The sequence below is a fragment of the Hoplias malabaricus genome, chromosome 1 (assembly GCF_029633855.1).
Source record: "Hoplias malabaricus isolate fHopMal1 chromosome 1, fHopMal1.hap1, whole genome shotgun sequence".
NCBI lineage: Eukaryota > Metazoa > Chordata > Actinopteri > Characiformes > Erythrinidae > Hoplias > Hoplias malabaricus.
The window spans coordinates 5434969-5450750 of record NC_089800.1 but is presented as its reverse complement, the minus strand read 5'-3'; the positions used below and the strand labels follow the sequence as shown (position 1 = coordinate 5450750).

At 45.5% G+C, this 15782-nt stretch overlaps 1 protein-coding gene across 1 annotated transcript; it reads left to right on the top strand.

Moving 5' to 3' along the window:
* Nucleotides 1–2113: 2113 nt before the first annotated feature.
* Nucleotides 2114–15624, top strand: ica1 (islet cell autoantigen 1). The gene is made up of 13 exons (XM_066644946.1): nucleotides 2114–2245; nucleotides 3395–3424; nucleotides 4475–4646; nucleotides 6016–6088; nucleotides 6232–6355; nucleotides 7651–7849; nucleotides 8908–9033; nucleotides 9529–9627; nucleotides 9722–9825; nucleotides 9918–9967; nucleotides 11196–11447; nucleotides 13084–13173; nucleotides 13603–15624. The coding sequence occupies exons 2-13, from the start codon at nucleotides 3408–3410 to the stop codon at nucleotides 13722–13724; spliced, it is 1428 nt and encodes a 475-aa protein (XP_066501043.1). The 5' UTR covers nucleotides 2114–2245; nucleotides 3395–3407; the 3' UTR covers nucleotides 13725–15624.
* The last annotated feature ends 158 nt before the right edge of the window (nucleotides 15625–15782 follow it).

Here is a 15782-nt window from a genome sequence, read left to right as displayed (position 1 = left end):
GAAGTGATCTATGCAGTAAAATATTAAGTTTGTACATTTTAAAGAATTTGCAATTAAATTAAAAAAAGTCATGGAAACATGGTTCTTTATAGTATAATTAACGGTTCTATATAGAACCCTTGAAAAGAACCCTTTTCATAGGGTTCTATATAGAACCCTATGAAAAGGGTTCTATATAGCACCAAAAAGGGTTCCACTATTATTACAAGCCAAAGAACCCTTTTTTGGTACTATACAGAACCCTTTTTGCTAAGAGTTTAGTCCAAAGAACTCAGCTGGTGAAACAGTCTAAAGACAAAATAATGCAACATACATTTCATAAAACAGCTCATCTTTATATAAAACAAAGACCTTTACTAATCATCAGTGATTACTGCTAATTACTACTAAATACTACTGATTCAATGAGCACATGTTTATAAAAGAAACACACACATTTAAAATTTCCCTTCACACTGAAGATATCTCACGCCAAAGCAGAGATCTGATGATTTCACTTTCAGTATATTCAAGTGAAAATATATATGGGTTTTGGACAGTGGAAATGTACAACTCTAATGACAAATATGACATTATGGGGACATCAGATGCATGAAAAATGTTTTTTCTTAGCATAAAAATAACGTTATCCCAAAGAGTAACCAGTCTTTGACTATCCTATCTGAAATATATTTAAAATAGACTGAATATGAGGTGATTGGTCATCGTCCCACTTCCAATATATTTGACTCATACCAAATATTAACAAATTCGAATGCTGTGGGATCCCAATTCCAATATATAGTAGTTATACCAAATATATTGCAAGTGGGATAGTGGTCAAAGTTTGAGTACTTTTTGGGAAAACATCATTTTTGTGCCAAAATAACAAACAAATTTCACTGTCTAAAACCCACATTTTTTGACTGGAATATATTGGAAGTGGGATGCTGAGATCTCAGCTTTGGAACAACACAGGAGGATTTCACAAGCGCGCCTGCCTACATCTGAGTCTCCCTTACGCAGGGTATGAGTTTGGAGAGGATTGGAGAAAGTAAAAAATTTCACCCAAAAATTTTCCAAGGGGTAGTACCCCTTTGTGTGTTTTTTTTTTTAGCAAAAATTATGACTTTCTCCAATCTTTTCTGTACTCACACCCTGAGCAGAGGAGACTCAGACTTAGACAGAGCTGCTCTTACTTTTGTCATGGAAATGATTAACTAATAAAAAATGAGACTGAAAGTGGTCTTTGAGTAACCTTTATTGTGAGCAGCTAAAAGCATGCACTAACCCTCTACTCTGCTCTGAGACAGAGAACAAAACACTTTCTTAGCTGAGCCACCTATCAATGAGAAAAAGACGACAGTTTCATACAGAAACAAAGTTCTAAGAACCAGCTACGCCTCGTGCTCATTAAAAAAGAAAAACGTCCTTGATACCTTGGATACTCCCATTAAATTTCTTTTCTGCTAAAGTCCCCACAATGTGATATAATACTGACACATGTAGAAGTGAGTGAGACTAAATGTGTGAATGTGTGTCGCCCTATGAAGGACTGGCGCCCCCTCCAGGCTGAGTTCCTGCCTTGCAGGATTCCGGGTCAGTTCCAGACCCACCGTGACCCTGGATAAGCGGTTTAAGACAATGAATGAATGAACGAATGAATGAATATTGTGCCATCTTAATGAAACAACTCATAGTTTGGCAAAGTACTAAAGTAAACCAGAATTTGTATGGTATTGTTTTGTATATTAGCCCTTTACAGCTCTAAGAATGAAGCAGAAAATAAAAAAAGGATTTTAAAACCTTCCCTGCTGGTAATGTTTTTAATATTTTCATTGTGGGACTTAATACTGCGATTTTAAACAAAATACAATCTTATTTTTCACTGGTAAAAGGAAATACTAATACAACATTGGCCACAGTTGACTGCCAAAATGGCGGCTACAACAAAAAAGAGACACATTCCATGTTTTTAAATGCCACGTTGTTTTGTACAGGTCCTTTTTTAAATGGGCGAAAAAGCCGTAATAGTGAATTTAATGCGCTCCATTTATGAAAAACATATCAATAAACAACAGGAAACTTGACCAGCAGCATACACTCGACCTAAGTGGCACAGTACAGCTTTGACGTCAGCGACGCGTTGTGCGCAAGCGCAGTTGGGAGCCGCCGCTGCTAGTGAGTGAGTGAGTCTGAAGCTGAGGGAGAAATAGAGAGAAAGAACAAGATGGATTAAAGTGTTCGTTTTTTAACCGTCACTACGGTAAGACGCAATTACAGCTCATTTACAAACACAACATGTCCGCCCTGGTCTTTAAATACAGACGGGGACGCGTTATTTACAGCTGTGTTTGTGTTCGTGCGGAGGGATATGAATGTGGAGGATGCGTGTTAAAGTAGAGACAGACAAACCTTGGCTTTAAGCTCAGTCGAGCCTGGTTTTCTCACTAGTCGGAGTCATTTCAGCTTCAATGTTGTTTGTCCTCCTCCATCCTGAACTGTTCCGGGGAAGTTAGGTTTGGTTTAACTGATAAAAACAGGCCTCAAGGGTCTGAGCATATTATTGCGTTGTGTTCAGTTCTATTCAGCTTTACGTTATGAATCCAAATATTTATGGAAACCAGTTGCTTTAATGTGCCCCCGTTCGCTTTAACATTTCACACTGCTTTTATAATCTCCATAGAAAACCACGAAAGGGATTAGGTCCTCCTAGAGCACCTGCATGTGAGCCTGGCTCAATGCCAACTTCAGCTAGAGGGGTATAGAGCGGTATAGAGCTCCTCCAAACAGTCTTCTCTAGATATTCTACAGCCATGGTCATTTTTTTCAGCTCCAGTTATCCTATAGAGTCACTTTGTTGTTCTGTAATTACAGTCTGTACACCATCTGTTGTCCTGCATACCCCCCCCCCCCCACCTTACCCCACCCCACAGGACCATTACAGGGAAGGTATGTTTTGGCTGATGGATCTTTCTCAGCACTGGTAGTGGTGTGCTAGTACGAATGGATCAGACACAGCAGTGCTCTACGAGTTTTAAACCCTGTGTCCACTCGCTGTCCACTCTGTGAGACACTCCTCCCTCGTTGGTCCACCTTGTAGATGTAAAGTCAGAGACAGCAGCCCATCTGTCGCTGCACAGTGTGTGTCGGTCGTCCTCTAGTCCTTCATCAGTGGACTGACCTTGTTGAGCAGTGACACTAAAGGGTTTAAAAACTCCAGCAGCACTGCTGTGTCTGATCCACTCACACCAGCACAACACACACTAACACACCACCACCACATCAGTGTCACTGGAGCGCTGAGAATGATCTACTGTTGTATACTGTTACTAATAATTGATCATTGATGTTTATTTGATTGAATAGTTGTTTGGTTTGTTTATGTCTTCTTCCTGTGCTTTCTCTGTTTCAGCTCATTAGAAAAAATGGATGGGGGAAATTAGTAAGTGGCCATAATCAGACATCACATTGATGCTGTGCTATCATTCTCTGCACATACTGTGGGTTGACTGTCTGTGAGGAGTGTGGTGTGTTCTCCCTGTGTCTGCGTGGGTTTCCTCCGGGTGACTGTCTGTGAGGAGTGTGGTGTGTTCTCCCTGTGTCTGCGTGGGTTTCCTCCGGGTGACTGTCTGTGAGGAGTGTGGTGTGTTCTCCCTGTGTCTGCGTGGGTTTCCTCCGGGTGACTGTCTGTGAGGAGTGTGGTGTGTTCTCCCGGTGTCTGTGTGGGTTTCCTCTGGGTGACTGTCTGTGAGGAGTGTGGTGTGTTCTCCCTGTGTCTGCATGGGTTTCCTCCGGGTGACTGTCTGTGAGGAGTGTGGTGTGTTCTCCCTGTGTCGGCGTGGGTTTCCTCCGGGTGACTGTCTGTGAGGAGTGTGGTGTGTTCTCCCTGTGTCGGCGTGGGTTTCCTCCGGGTGACTGTCTGTGAGGAGTGTGGTGTGTTCTCCCTGTGTCTGCGTGGGTTTCCTCCGGGTGACTGTCTGTGAGGAGTTTGGTGTGTTCTCCCTGTGTTTGCGTGGGTTTCCTCCGGGTGACTGTCTGTGAGGAGTGTGGTGTGTTCTCCCTGTGTCTGCGTGGGTTTCCTCCAGGTGCTCCGGTTTCCTCCCACAGTCCAAAAACACACGTTGGTAGGTGGATTGGCGACTCCAAAGTGTCCGTAGGTGTGAGTGAATGTATGAGTATGTGTGTCGCCCTGTGAAGGACTGGCGCCTCCTCCAGGGTGTATTCCTGCCTTGCGCCCAATGATTCCAGGTAGGCTCTGGACCCACCGCGACCCTGAACTGGATAAGGATTACAGATAATGAATGAATGAAGCAAACAGTTGTACCCCATACTTACAATAGGGACCTTACAATTTGATTGTGTAAAGTGTACATTCATACCTTCCCATAGCTCAGTGTTTTAATATTAAATGTTTAAACACACACACGCTCTTCCTGAACCACATATAAGCAACCTGTTATGTCTGTTCCTATGTGTGTTCCTGTTCTGGCAGTGGCTTTCCCCGTGACTATTTCGATCGTCTCGTCCCGAGCCAGGACTCCTCCGTTGTGAACAAGTTCCAGCAGAAATACTGGAAAACCAAACAGACGCTGATCAAAGTCACAGGGAAGAAAGAAGACGAACACGTTGTGGCTTCAGACGCTGATCTCGATGCCAAACTGGAGGTCAGAGTTCAAGCGCTCACTTTCAGATTGATCAGCTACAGGACAATAGCTAGACTTTTAAAGCAGTGTGTCCCAAAAAAATAGTCCTTAATGCTTCTAAATCATCTACAAATAATATTAATCTAATTGTTTCCGATGCTATTACTGGCCACGTATTTGGCGAACAATTGACCTCTTTAGATTTGAAGAACCTCTTGGAACTGTCCCACAAAGGGGTGCAATTCAGTGCTTTACATAAAAGACACTGTGTCCTTGTTTGTGATTTAGAGTTGATTTAATACTGAGAAGTGTTAAAAATTATCAAATCGGTATCTGAACACTGGTAATACATCATAATGTTTTATTGTATGTATTATATTACATAATACATAATTATATCATATATATATCACAGACTTTTGGGTCTTTGGTTTTATTTCATTTTTCCCAGTGTATAACCCCAGTGTCAGCTGCTCTATTAGGAGAATGAATAGGGATCATGTTAGTGTGTTATGACCAGTGTTTACTCACCTGTTTGAAACTCAAACACTGTGGAGACGGGTGGCATTATCTTTTTGTTGTTTTGACATTTATGACACTAATCAGTGGTAAAACTAATGTAATGCTAAAGCTGCTAAAATGTGGCAAAAGAAATGAGATTAAAATAACACACCATTTAAAACCGATCCTATAATATTATACGGTATAACAGTAATGACTTAAACACTGATTGGCTGAGCCGAATGACCATTCCCTTGGGCTTTTCAGAACAAGGTATCGGGACATGTTTTGTGTAAATACCTTATTGTGATGCATTTGAAGGTAATGAATTATTTAAAGCAACATTAGGTGGTAGGGCGGCACGGTGACGCAGCAGGTTAGTGTCGCAGTCACACAGCTCCAGGGACCTGGAGGTTGTGGGTTCGATTCCTGCTCCGGGTGACTGTCTGTGAGGAGTGTGGTGTGTTCTCTCTGTGTCTGCGTGGGTTTCCTCCGGGTGCTCCGGTATCCTCTCACAGTCCAAAAATACATGTTCGTAGGTGGATTGGCGACTCCAAAGTGTCCGTAGGTGTGAGTGTGTGAGTGAATGTGTGTGTTGCCCACATTGGGTAAGCGCTTACAGATAATGAATGAATGAATGAATGAATGAACATTAGGTAGTGTTTTTTTTTACCTTCAATTACAGCTGCAAAATCATTGTGACACTCTGTCATTCCTACTCTGGTCTCAGCACAGCGGAAACTGCACTATGTAACTTTTGGAGGAGGGTAGGGATATACTGGAGTCTTATACTGGAGGAAATGGCTCAGTAGAGTTTCTGAGAACAAATCAAACTCTACTCAGATTACGGACTTAGATGATTGACTTCCATATGGTCCATATCCTGCAGGTGTTCCACTCTGTGCAGAGGACGTGCATGGAACTTCTGAAAGTCATCGAACAGTATCAGAGAAGAATCTGTGGTACACCGTTACTCTTTAACCTCAATACAACCTGCATGTTTCTGAAATCATGGCTATTATAACAATGTATTTCATGTGCTGTAGGTAATGGTTACTGCTTGAAAAGTTGTTAACTGGATATAATCCACTGTGTTTTCCCTCAGTGTTGTCTCAGGAGGAGAATGAGTTGGGCCGCTTCCTGCGCTCTCAGGGCTCTCAGGATAAAAGCAGAGCGGGAAAGATCATGCAGGCCACAGGGAAGGCCCTTTGCTTCTCCTCTCAGCAACGGTCAGTCCAATAAACCCACTCATTCTGAAATATGATAACCTTCAAACAAATCACAATAACGAAGATAGCAAGCGGTCAGCTTTAATAAACGTGTTCATGCAAACGTAGTCTCTGTTATTTATCATTTCTAATAAATAATTTCTCATTTAGCGGCACGGGGGCGCAGCAGGTAGTGTCGCAGTCACACAGCTCCAGGGACCTGGTAGTTGTGGGTTCGATTCCCGCTCCGGGTGACTGTCTGTGAGGGGTGTGGTGTGTTCTCCCTGTGTCTGCGTGGGTTTCCTCCGGGTGACTGTCTGTGAGGGGTGTGGTGTGTTCTCCCTGTGTCTGCGTGGGTTTCCTCCGGGTGACTGTCTGTGAGGAGTGTGGTGTGTTCTCCCTGTGTCTGCGAGGGTTTCCTCCGGGTGACTGTCTGTGAGGAGTGTGGTGTGTTCTCCCTGTGTCTGCGTGGGTTTCCTCCGGGTGATTGTCTGTGAGGAGTGTGGTGTGTTCTCTCTGTGTCTGTGTGGGTTTCCTCCGGGTGACTGTCTGTGAGGATTGTGGTGTGTTCTCCCTGTGTCTGCGTGGGTTTCCTCCGGGTGATTGTCTGTGAGGAGTGTGGTGTGTTCTCTCTGTGTCTGCGTGGGTTTCCTCCGGGTGACTGTCTGTGAGGAGTGTGGTGTGTTCTCCCTGTGTCTGCGTGGGTTTCCTCCAGGTGACTGTCTGTGAGGAGTGTGGTGTGTTCTCCCTGTGTCTGCGTGGGTTTCCTCCGGGTGACTGTCTGTGAGGAGTGTGGTGTGTTCTCCCTGTGTCTGCGTGGGTTTCCTCCGGGTGACTGTCTGTGAGGAGTGTGGTGTGTTCTCCCTGTGTCTGCGTGGGTTTCCTCCGGGTGCTCCGGTTTCCTCCCACAGTCCAAAAACACACATTGGTAGGTGGATTGGCGACTCAAAAGTGTCCGTAGGTGTGAGTGTGTGAGTGAATGTGTGAGTGTGTTTTGCCCTGTGAAGGACTGGCGCCCCTTCCAGGGTGTATTCCTGCCTTGCACCCAATGATTCCAGGTAGGCTCTAGACCCACCGCGACCCTGAATTGGATAAGGGTTACAGATAATAAATGAATTTCTCATTTATTTATTTTCTCACTTTATGGGGCAAAAATGTTTAGAGGTTCGACAGGACATCCATCCAAATGTTCAGTGTTCAAATTGGGTATGACAAATTATCACTCAAATCAGAACTGGTCAGTAATTTGCACCCAGGAAAACGTTCTGTTCCAGCCTTGTTTCTTCTGAAATGACCAGACTCCTTCTCCTCCGTAGGCTGGCTCTGCGTGTGCCTCTGTGCCGCCTGTACCAGGAGGTAGAGACCTTTCGTTACAGGGCAATCTCGGACACGTGGCTGACCGTTAACAGGATGGAGCAGTCCAGGACAGAGTACCGCGGGGCACTGCTCTGGATGAAGGACGTGTCCCAGGAACTGGACCCTGACACTCACAAACAGATGGAGAAGTTCCGCAAGGTCAGATTCACTTTTATATGTGGGGTTAACCCTTTAAGGTCAATGCTTAAATGGACCCCTATTTTAATAAATGGGGTTTCTTAGTGCTCTTCTTGTATTCAGCCAACATGAGAAGCACACAACAGACTGTACTTCTTTTTTTACCTATATTTATTTAACTTAATTTCACATTTCAATGACATTTTATGGTTGTGGATCATATGTACCTATTAAAGTGCAGCCAACAATAAAGATAGCATCTAGCTTGTTTTATACAGTGAGTTAAACACGTTCACTATCTTTTCTAGGGGTCAGATTTTAAAAGATTGAATTTATTGCCAATTATTGCAGCAGGTTGTGTAGCAGTCACACAGCTCCAGGGACCTGGAGGTTGTGGGTTCGAGTCCCGCTCCAGGTGACTGTCTGTGAGGAGTGTGGTGTGTTCTCTCTGTGTCTGCGTGGGTTTCTTCCGGGTGACTGTCTGTGAGGAGTGTGGTGTGTTCTCTCTGTGTATGCGTGGGTTTCCTCCGGGTGACTGTCTGTGAGGAGTGTGGTGTGTTCTCCCTGTGTCTGTGTGGGTTTCCTCCGGGTGACTGTCTGTGAGGAGTGTGGTGTGTTCTCCCTGTGTCTGCGTGGGTTTCCTCCTGGTGACTGTGAAAGAACAGGTGTGTTCTCCCCGCGTCCGTGTGCTCCGGTTTCCTCCCACGGTCCAAATCATATGTTGGTAGGCGGATTGGCGACTCAAAAGTGTGTGTGTACCCTGTGAAGGACTGGCGCCCCCTCCAGGGTGTATTCCTGCCTTGCGCCCAATGATTCCAGGTAGGAGCCGGACCCACCGCGACCCTGAACTGGATAAGGGTTACAGACAATGAATGAATGAATGAGTTTTAATTCAGCACAGCGTTGGTGCCAGTTTTGGAGTTTTTTGCTTGTTCATAGCTTGAATGTGAAATCTGTTATTAGCCTTACTTTTACTGTGTTAATTGTAATACAGAGCTTTTTTCCCCTCATTTGTAAGATCTCATTCCTGCTCTGATGTCGGATCTGTTCTGAACACTCAGCCACTCTGTCTCTCGCAGGTTCAGGCTCAGGTGCGTCTCACGAAGACGAGCTTTGACAAGCTGAAAAACGACGTGTGTCAGAAGGTGGATTTGCTCGGAGCTAGTCGTTGTAACCTGCTCTCTCACGTCCTCACAAACTACCAGGTACGTCCCTCTGACACCACACAACTCTCATGTTATCGCCGTGATCTAACAGCGCTACTTTAAAAGCTCTTTTTGTCAAGACCGTCTATAAAAGGCCTGCATAACACGGGGATAGACATTGAATATTGAAGATGTAAAACCTCTGCTTGAGTGTTTATCAACGGCTCATGTCAGACCCTAGAATAGCCCCACCTTCTCGTCTAAGTCTCTCCAATCATGGCGCAAAGACAAGGTTAATCGAGTTGCTGAGAAATAAGAACACTGAGTAAAAACAGAAGAACAAAAGGAGAGAAAGGAGAATGCTGCTGTTGTGTTTGTTCCTTGGGGTGTTTTGACAAAAACAGGACACAGGTGTTTTATTAAGAGCCTGAAAGGTGTTCCCTTGTGGAAAAGAAAACGCTGAGAATATGTCCCCTTTAAAGTCAACTGAATGGAAAATGTACTTTTTTTCTTCTTCTTCTCCCTCTCTCTCCCCCGGTTCTGTCCGCTCTTCAGACCACGCTGTTGCATTTCTGGGAGAAGACGTCTCACACCATGGCGGCTATCCACGAGAGCTTTAAAGGCTGCCAGCCGTGTGATCTCTCAGCTCTTAAGGTCAGAGGGGGAGCACTGCTGGTCTCTTTACATTCAAAATGGTATAAAATGAGGGTGGTTTGCGTTCACCCCTTGGCTGTGTGTTTTTCCCCAGATGCTGCAGAATAAAGGGTCTGACCAGGGAGGAAAGAGAAGGGGAAAGAAAAAAAACAAGGCAAAAGCAGAGGAAGAAGAAGCAAGTCCGGCCACAGAAGACACGTAAACGCCGTCCTCTCTCTGTTTCCTGTTAAACATCTGTGTGATATTGTCCTTAACGCACTAACGAGTCCCTCATTCTTTGTGTTCTCCAGACTGGTGTCATTGGACGACGAGGATCTAAATAAGGACACGGGTCACTCCGGTACAGTTACAGTGCTTATCTAGACATTTCAGCTGCAAAAACAGATGGCTTTGGCTTTACTGTGGTTGTGACAGCTCCAGGGTCTCGAGTCCTGGTTTAATCCCTGCCTCAGGTCACTGTCTGTGAGGAGTGTGGTGTGTTCTCCCTGTGTCTGCGTGGGTTTCCTCCGGGTGACTGTCTGTGAGGAGTGTGGTGTGTTCTCTCTGTGTCTGCGTGGGTTTCCTCCGGGTGACTGTCTGTGAGGAGTGTGGTGTGTTCTCCCTGTGTCTGTGTGGGTTTCCTCCGGGTGACTGTCTGTGAGGAGTGTGGTGTGTTCTCTCTGTGTCTGCGTGGGTTTCCTCCGGGTGACTGTCTGTGAGGAGTGTGGTGTGTTCTCTCTGTGTCTGCGTGGGTTTCCTCCGGGTGACTGTCTGTGAGGAGTGTGGTGTGTTCTCCCTGTGTCTGTGTGGGTTTCCTCCGGGTGACTGTCTGTGGGGAGTGTGGTGTGTTCTCCCTGTGTCTGTGTGGGTTTCCTCCGGGTGACTGTCTGTGAGGAGTGTCGTGTGTTCTCCCTGTGTCTGCGTGGGTTTCCTCCGGGTGACTGTCTGTGGGGAGTGTGGTGTGTTCTCCCTGTGTCTGTGTGGATTCCCTCAGGGTGACTGTCTGTGAGGAGTGTGGTGTGTTCTCCCTGTGTCTGCATGGGTTTCCTCCGGGTGACTGTCTGTGAGGAGTGTGGTGTGTTCTCCCTGTGTCTGCATGGGTTTCCTCCGGGTGACTGTCTGTGGGGAGTGTGGTGTGTTCTCTCTGTTTCTGTGTGGATTCCCTCAGGGTGACTGTCTGTGAGGAGTGTGGTGTGTTCTCCCTGTGTCTGTGTGGATTCCCTCAGGGTGACTGTCTGTGAGGAGTGTGGTGTGTTCTCCCTGTGTCTGCATGGGTTTCCTCCGGGTGACTGTCTGTGAGGAGTGTGGTGTGTTCTCCCTGTGTCTGCATGGGTTTCCTCCGGGTGACTGTCTGTGGGGAGTGTGGTGTGTTCTCCATGTCTCTGAGGGGTTTCTATAGACACATGTTGGACAGTGGATTGGCTGTGTGCCATTGTCCACAGGTATGAGAGTGAGTGAATGGGTGAGCGTGTGAAACTATCCACAGGTGTGTAGGAGGGGTGGGGAGAGAGAAAATGAATGGGTGTGTGGGTATGTTTCTGATGAAGCGATGAGTGTTGTTAAACTTGTGTGTGTTTGTCATGGTCCAGAGGGGGATCTCTGTGGAAGTGCCCAGGAGAAGGATGACCTGAGTCTGCTGAGTGAGATCCTGGGCTCCAGCGCTATGGAGGAGGGAGATTTCTCTCGTGAGTGGAGGGAAGTGTTCGGAGAGGACGAGTGCGTGGACAGCAGTGGTGTGTCGGGGCTTACGGACGTCCAGCAGGAGGAGGACAAGAGTTCATTCTTCCTACCGTCACGGTTACTGGACCAGAACATCCTCAACCTGCAGTCTGCAGTCTCAGGTGCAGAGAGAGAGGTTTAGTCAAATACAGCCATACCAAATACACACACACACACACACTTTATGGCTGCTCCACCTCTTTGGTGGATGGTGATGGTGGATGACAGTTCCACTGCTCCTCACCCAGTCCTTGAAGGCTTTAAAATTGAGGGCTTCCGATCCAGATCCACATTCCAGGCTGGGTTTTTAAAATGGCCCCCTGGCATGACACTATAGCTTCAACTGCTAATGCAGGACTGGAAAATCCCGGCCTGGATCCAAGATCCGGATTTAATCTGCTTCAGAACTTTTGGGATTTAGGCTACGTTCACATTACCAGGCTGAAGTGACTCAAATCAGATTTGTATTTTGAGGACAGTGAGGACATGTCAAATCAAATTGAGTCACCTTCACATGTCCTAGATCAGCTACATATCCGATTCGTTGTTATACATGAATGTGAACAGCCACCTTCTTGTACATACAGTAATCCCTCACTACTTTGCGGTTCATCTTTCGCGGATTCGCTATTTCACTGGTTTTTTCAAGGGGCTTATGGCCGCTATGTCGCCTAAAAATATCATTTTCTTATGGTGTGTAAATTAAAAGTATTTTTCTATTATTATTTACATGTATTAGACTGGGCCTGTAGGTGACACAATATATCATTTACAAGTATTTCTTACGTACAGTACACGTGTTGTTCACGTCCACATCCGAGTGAAATTTACTGACGCTAAATCACAGCTTAGGAATGACTCTATTAAAGAAACTGATAGGATATCACACGTAGTTCCAGCTGAAAAACATTACAGAACGACTGTTTAATGCAAAGGGCGGCACAGTGGTGCAGCAGGTAGTGTCACAGTCACACAGCTCCAGGGGCCTGGTGGTTGTGGGTTCGATTCCCGCTCCGGGTGACTGTCTATGAGGACTGTGGTGTGTTCTCTCTGTGTCTGTGTGGGTTTCCTCCGGGTGACTGTCTGTGAGGAGTGTGGTGTGTTCTCCCTGTGTCTGTGTGGGTTTCCTCCAGGTGACTGTCTGTGAGGAGTGTGGTGTATTCTCCGTGTCTGCGTGGGTTTCCTCCGGGTGACTGTCTGTGAGGAGTGTGGTGTGTTCTCCCTGTGTCTGCGTGGGTTTCCTCCGTGTGACTGTCTGTGAGGAGTGTGGTGTGTTCTCCCTGTGTCTGTGTGGGTTTCCTCCGGGTGACTGTCTGTGAGCAGTGTGGTGTGTTCTCTCTGTGTCTGCGTGGGTTTCCTCTGGGTGCTCCGGTTTCCTCCCAGTCCAAAAACACACGTTGGTAGGTGGATTGGCGAGGGATGGGCTACTAACGTATCTGCATTTCCCAAAACAAAAAAAATGTCGTCTCGCAAATATGAGGTCTTACGTGTACACATTTAAACCACCGAGACAGCCAAATGTGTTCTGAGCAAAACAAATCGGAATTGATGACCAAGGCTTGTAGTGTGAACGTAGAGTTTTGGGATCCGCTTGGGATTGTTTTCCAGGACCCGATGCAGACTCTAAATCCCAAGAGGTCCAGCCTCTAGAGTCAGAGGGCAGACTCTAAAGTGCAGTTATGCTTGTATTAAATCATGATGATATTTTATTTAAGGTAAATTATGTACCAAGACATTGCAACTTCTCTGTTGTTTCAGGCTGGACAATGACCAACGCCCAGAGTGCCACAGGAGTAACCGACCAGTCCACTGCAGCCAATCAGATCCCTTCCAGACCCACAACAAGAGGTACATACCGCCATACAGTGCATTACACCCGACTCTAGTCCCCCAGCGCATCGACCGAGCCCTGCTTAAGTCCAGGAACAAACCCGCTGATATTTGTCTTTTCTAACTTTATTTCTTCGCAACACATTAGCAACCACCTGGGATGTCATATGAACATTTTAGACACCTGGGATACCATAGTAACACGACAGCATAACAACTATGGCATAGCAACTCCTTAGCAACCTTTTCAAACATTACAGTGTATACTTTGAATAGCATAGCAAAAACTTTAGCAATACCTACAATAATACATAGTGCAGTTTCTGCAGTGCTAAGCCCAGAGTAGCAATGACCGAGGCCCTGTTCGCCTTATTTACAGTGAGGCATCACAATGTTTTTGAAGCTGTGTTTCCGGAATGTTTATATCTTGTGTCTTACTAAATGCAGACACCACTGAAAGCGCCAAGGATCGCTTGGCCTGGTTCAACCTCTTCGCTGACCTGGACCCTCTGACCAACCCGGATGCAGTGGGCAGGACGGACAAGGAGCAGGAGCTTCTTACAGCGTAAACATCACAAACAAGCTCCATGTGTAAAAGTCTCAGCCCCCCTGGACAAGGCTAAACATACCATGTGGTCACCAGCGATTTATCCTCCCTTCGCTGTTTTAACAGCATCTACTCTTCCAGGAAGACTTTACAGTAGCTATAGGAACACTTCTGTGGGGATTTGATGGCATTCGGCCGCATGAAGTTTAGTAGGTTTTGGATGGAGTTCTCCAGCTCTAGAGAAAGCAGAGCAGGAGAAATATGAAATGTGCCCTAAATTTGCACAGGCCACAATTTATATTCGTTCTGTGCTGTGCACCACTTACTTACTCTCAGTCTGCACAAAATGCCATTCGACCAGGGGTGCTCAGACTTGTGGGAGCCACTCTATCTATCTGCTTGCTACAGTTAAACAAAGCCCGGATAAGACTTCTCTGGATGCTTCTATTGCATAGATATTTTCTCACACCGTAACAGCCGTCTTTAAACATGGTCTGGTTTTTCAGATCCCGAGCCAAAGTAAGTAGAGTCCATTGCCTTCAACGGGAACTGCCAGCTGTGGTTTTATATCTGTGCCAATATTTAAAGGAGCAAACAGTCATTATTATCGCCAAATGGTAGCAAAGAATCTTCACGAAGAACCAGTTTAAATGAAGCTGTTTAATTAGAGGGGTTTGGAAAGGCCACTAGGTATCAGTCTTACTTAATTCACTGGAGACGAGGACTCACTGCTCCTTTAACTTGTGTATTTAATGCTACTTCTCTGCAACACAGCTCCAGGCCCCTGTCTGTAAGGAGTGTGGCCTGTTCTTGCAGTGTGTGTGTGGGTTTCCTCCCACAGTCCATACAGTGGTAGGTGGATTGGCTGTGAAATCTAGCACCCAGTGATTTGAGGTAGGCTCCAAACCAACCGCAACTCTGAAAGGAAACTGTGGAACAGGGCAGATGTGTAATACTTCGGTGGTAAGTAAGAGCTCATCATTATCTTTAGATGTGGAATATTTTCAATATCACTCTTAAATTTAATTAAATATTGCTGCAAAACATTAGCCTTAAAGCTGATGACAGGTTGGAACTCGTGTTCAAGGCCTACCTTTGGAGGCTTGCCTTAGCTGTTGATGAGCTGGTCGGGGGTCAGTGTGCTTAGTGTTTGTGGGAATTGAAGTCCAGCTCAAAACACAGAGCTGTGGTCAGTTTGACTTTTTTTAAATGGAATCATTTCTCTTTATTTATTTGTGGCGTGTGGGGTTGTGTTTATAGAGGAGTGTTATCCCAATTCCTGTTTAGTCACAGTATCACGGTAGACACACTGTGTGGCCAAAAGCGTTTGGACACCTGCGCATATCAAACTTCTTTGGAAATGGAGGCAGTGAGTAGGTAGGTTCTACTCTTCCGGGAAGGCTTTTATAATAGGTGTTGGAGCGTTGCTGTGCTGTGCTCTTGGCACCGCCCATGGTGACTCTGCTGCGCGCTACAAGAGCGAAGGTGTCTAAACGTTTGGACGTACTGTGGTCGAAATAAGTAACACACGACTCGTCCTCGCCATAAACACCAAGTGCAATAAGGTTGTTGGGTCTCATGGCACTTTATAGAACAGCGGGGCTAAAGATTCTATTTAGCTAAAATAAATCCTAGTTTAATATTCTAGATCCATCTAAACTCCTCAGATACAGCTTAGGAACAGACCGTGTCTTTATTAGTAAAAGCTAGCTTTGTCCTGTACTTTTGCTTTTTTGTACCATGCAGATGTAACTCTATCACTCAAATATATAAATGTGTCCATATCAAAAGCATGAATATAGAAATTAAAGATTGAAGTATGCACATCTGAGTCGGACTTTTCCGTTAAGCCCTGAGTCCCACCGTGTACTTTACAGATCTAAAGTGGAAATACGTTAAGATTTGTTTGTTAAAACCCAAAGTTACTGAATATGGTGCGATATGAACCCACTGAAGCTTCGTCAAAAAAAATAACTGTTTTTCATATGTATTTCTCCGTAGGATGAGTGTTTTTTTGATGAGTATCCAATAGACATTTCCATCCCTGAGCTCTGATCAAGTTCTCTTTAGCACAGAACAC

Bases quoted from the DNA above. Each gene is read 5' to 3' on its own strand.
- ica1 (XM_066644946.1), top strand. The intron at 4,647-6,015 runs GTCAGAGTTCAA...CATATCCTGCAG, and splicing joins ATCTCGATGCCAAACTGGAG to GTGTTCCACTCTGTGCAGAG. The intron at 6,356-7,650 runs GTCAGTCCAATA...TCTCCTCCGTAG, and splicing joins TGCTTCTCCTCTCAGCAACG to GCTGGCTCTGCGTGTGCCTC.